Source organism: Macaca fascicularis, chromosome 15 (genome assembly GCF_037993035.2).
Source record: "Macaca fascicularis isolate 582-1 chromosome 15, T2T-MFA8v1.1".
Lineage (NCBI taxonomy): Eukaryota > Metazoa > Chordata > Mammalia > Primates > Cercopithecidae > Macaca > Macaca fascicularis.
In genome coordinates, this window is record NC_088389.1 from 91,235,290 (window position 1) to 91,238,401 (window position 3,112).

The 3,112-nt window shown below is 43.1% G+C and overlaps 1 protein-coding gene across 2 annotated transcripts; it reads left to right on the forward strand.

The window, feature by feature from the left end:
• The first annotated feature begins 1,167 nt into the window (after positions 1-1,167).
• DMAC1 (distal membrane arm assembly component 1) lies at positions 1,168-2,598 on the forward strand. Of its 2 annotated transcripts, none has more exons than XM_005581756.4 (2): positions 1,168-1,502; positions 2,330-2,598. In XM_005581756.4, the coding sequence occupies exons 1-2, from the start codon at positions 1,226-1,228 to the stop codon at positions 2,389-2,391; spliced, it is 339 nt and encodes a 112-aa protein (XP_005581813.1). In that variant the 5' UTR covers positions 1,168-1,225; the 3' UTR covers positions 2,392-2,598. The 2 variants fall into 2 exon arrangements, with proteins under 2 accessions (XP_005581813.1, XP_015292656.1); XM_015437170.3 differs by having other exon boundaries at positions 1,168-1,416.
• Positions 2,599-3,112: the final 514 nt, after the last annotated feature.

The following is a 3,112-nucleotide window of genomic DNA, read 5'->3' on the forward strand; positions in this document are numbered from 1 at the left end:
CAACAGAGCGAGACTCCGTCTCAAAAAAAAAAAAAAAAAAAAAAAAAAAAAAAAAAAAAAATTCTTGCAGAAAATGTCATTATTGTCTTATTTTAAGAAATTGGCACAGTCACCCCAACCTTCAGCAACCACTACCTTGATCAATCAGCAGCCATCAACATCGAGGCCAGACCCTCCACCAGCAAAAAGATTAGAAGTGGCCGGGCACGGTGGTTCATGCCTGTAATCCCAGCACTTTGAGAGGCCAAGGCAGGTGGATCACCTGAGGTCAGGAGTTTGAGAACAGCCTGGCCAACATGGTGAAAACCCATCTCTACTAAAAATACAAAAAATTAGCCAGGTGTGGTGGCAGGCATCTGTAATCCAAGCTACTAAGGAGGCTGAGGCAAGAGAATCACTTGAACCCGGGAGGCGAAACTTGCAGTGAGCCAAGATCCACCATTGCATTCCAGCCTGGGCAACAAGAGCAAAACTCCACCTCAAAAAAAAAAAAAAAAAAAAAACAGATTAGTACTTACTGAAGGCTAAGGTAATCGTTAGCATTTTTTTGGCAAGATTTTTTTTTTTAAATTAAGAGATATATACAGTTTTTTAGACACAATGCTATTGCACATTTAACAGACTGCAGTATAAAAAACTTTTATATACACCAAGAAACCAAAAAAAAAAAAAAATTGCATGACTTGTTTTATTGAGATATTTGCTGTATTGTGGTGCTCTAGAACCAAACCTGCAATATTTCTATGGTATGTCTGTATCTAGCACATGATTGTGCACATATAAAACCCAACTCCTTGATTCACAGGCCTCTGGATAGGAGATATGACATGCCCAAGGTCTGGCAGTTCATGTAAGGCAAGAAACTTAGCGACCCAGACTTCTCCTCTAAGGAGATTGAAAGGTGATGCATTTAGTGAGTAGCGATTACAGAATTTCTAAAAGGGGGGGGGGGGCCGGTGGGGAGACGGCGGGGAGGAGGGTTGGAATTGGCCTCCAGCGCATCCGAGGTTGTTGCTGCCAGAGAAATCCAGCAATAAAGGGCAGCATTCTTTCACCTTTTCCCCCTCTGAGGCGGAGGGGAACTTCATTTCCCAGCAGCCCTCAGGCTTCCTCCTCGCACGGCGCAAGCGTCCCGGCGTTCTGCTTTCCGGCGCTCTGCTTTCCGGTGCATCGTTTACGTCGGTTTGAACCAAAGACTCCCAAGGTTGAGGCCGAGTTCCAGAACATGGGGTTTCAGGTGTCCAAGCCTTTGGAGTTCTCCAAGATCGCTGCGTCTCCCGATACCGCCGCCGTGCCCGCCAAGCCTGCGCCCCCAGCTACACCCGGAGCGCCGACCTCCCCAGCAGAACACAACTGGTTGAAGACTTGCTGGAGCTGTCGAGTGCTTTCTGGGTTGGGGCTGATGGGGGCGGGCGGGTACGTCTACTGGGAGGCACGGAAACCCATGAAGATGGGATATCCCCCGGGTCCATGGACAATTACGAAGATGGTCATCGGCATCAGTGAGCATCAGGGCACAGCACTTGGGCGGGTTGGGTATCTGTGGGGTAGAGGAAGGAAAGGGAGCAGCCACGTGGGCGGGGAGGCGGGGTGCTGGCGCTGGTCAGGTGGTGGGGGCACCTCAGACAAGGTGAGAGAAGAAGTTGTTGGAACGCCTTTCTTTCTTTTTTTTTTTTTTTTTTTAATTTTAAATCAGTATTTCTTGAGAACGCTTATTAGGCTCAGTCCTTTTAATTCTCAGAATAGCTGTTAGAAGTAGCTATGATTATAGTATTCTCATTTTACTATGGAGCAAACCAAGGCAACGAGGAGTATTGTGTTCATGGTCGGGAAATGACAGTCACTTGATCCCAGGTATATCAGATCTCAAAGCCCATACTTTTTCTCCAGGTCCTGGAGAAAGCCTGAGCCAGGGCACTTGACCTTAATTTAAGAAATTTGCCTTGAATCCCAGATCTTTAGACGTGGGATCTAAGCTCACCTACTTGGTACACCTGGGTAATGTCGCCCACAACCCCTCTCTGTGATCGTCAAGATGTCATCAGTAAAACGTCATGATCTTTTTAGCTTTCAAACCGATTGTCAGTGAATATAATTTGAGGTTTCTGTGTTACCTTCTTGATTCTGTATAGGTAAATTCTCCTACAAGATGTTCTTTTTTTTCCTGATTTTTTTTTTTCATTTTCTGTGCTTCACTTGCCTATAAGAAAGATACAATGGTAATATTTCCTCCAGAAGTGTTGTGAGGGTTAAATAAGATGGCGTGTATGTGAAACACTTGGTAAATTAAAATGCAGCATAAAGGTATGGTATTGTTGTTTTTTTCTAGGCATTGCCACCTGGGGTATCGTTGTCATGGCACACCCCAAAGGGAGGGCCTACCACCAGTGAATCTGTCTTCTGTCCCTGTCCCCATGACACACAGAGCAGGCATGGAGTTTAATGGATGTTCTGGACAGACACTTGTCCATGGACAGACATCACTACTGTGGATACTACAAGACTGAAAAGACAATCATATGTTGTGATTCTCTGGCTGTAGAGTGTTAGTGACCTTCACAGGTTTCACAGGAACCAATAAATCCTCAAAGAAGTAAACAGGTTCTTTGTCTTATCTGGGGAAGGAAAGTATAATTTATATTTAATTGTTTAAGCATTATATATATAATAGTATGTCTTATATAATTGCATATCATATATAATAAAGATAAATATGTTTAGTTATATAGTTAATATAATTTTTAAAACTTTTGAATACAGCAAATGATAAACTCATGGGAAAATTAGCTATTTTACTTCACTATTTTAAAGAGTTCTTTTTCTTTCTTTCATAATTGGATCAACAACTGTTATCACCCTAACCATGGGTAGGCATCATGCAAGATATAGAAGTACGTGAAACTTTCTGTGTATGAACTGCTCATACTTTGCAAGGCATTTTCAAATCCATCACCTTATGAGAGCTTCACAGCCAGTCTGAGGTAGTTACTTCATTGGAGGTAAACCTTAAAACACAAGAAAGAGCCCACATGATTTGCCTAGGATCATTCAGTAAGTTGGTGATGGAGCTAGAACTTGGTCTTGTCAGTTTTTTGTTCTAGTCTTCCCTTTC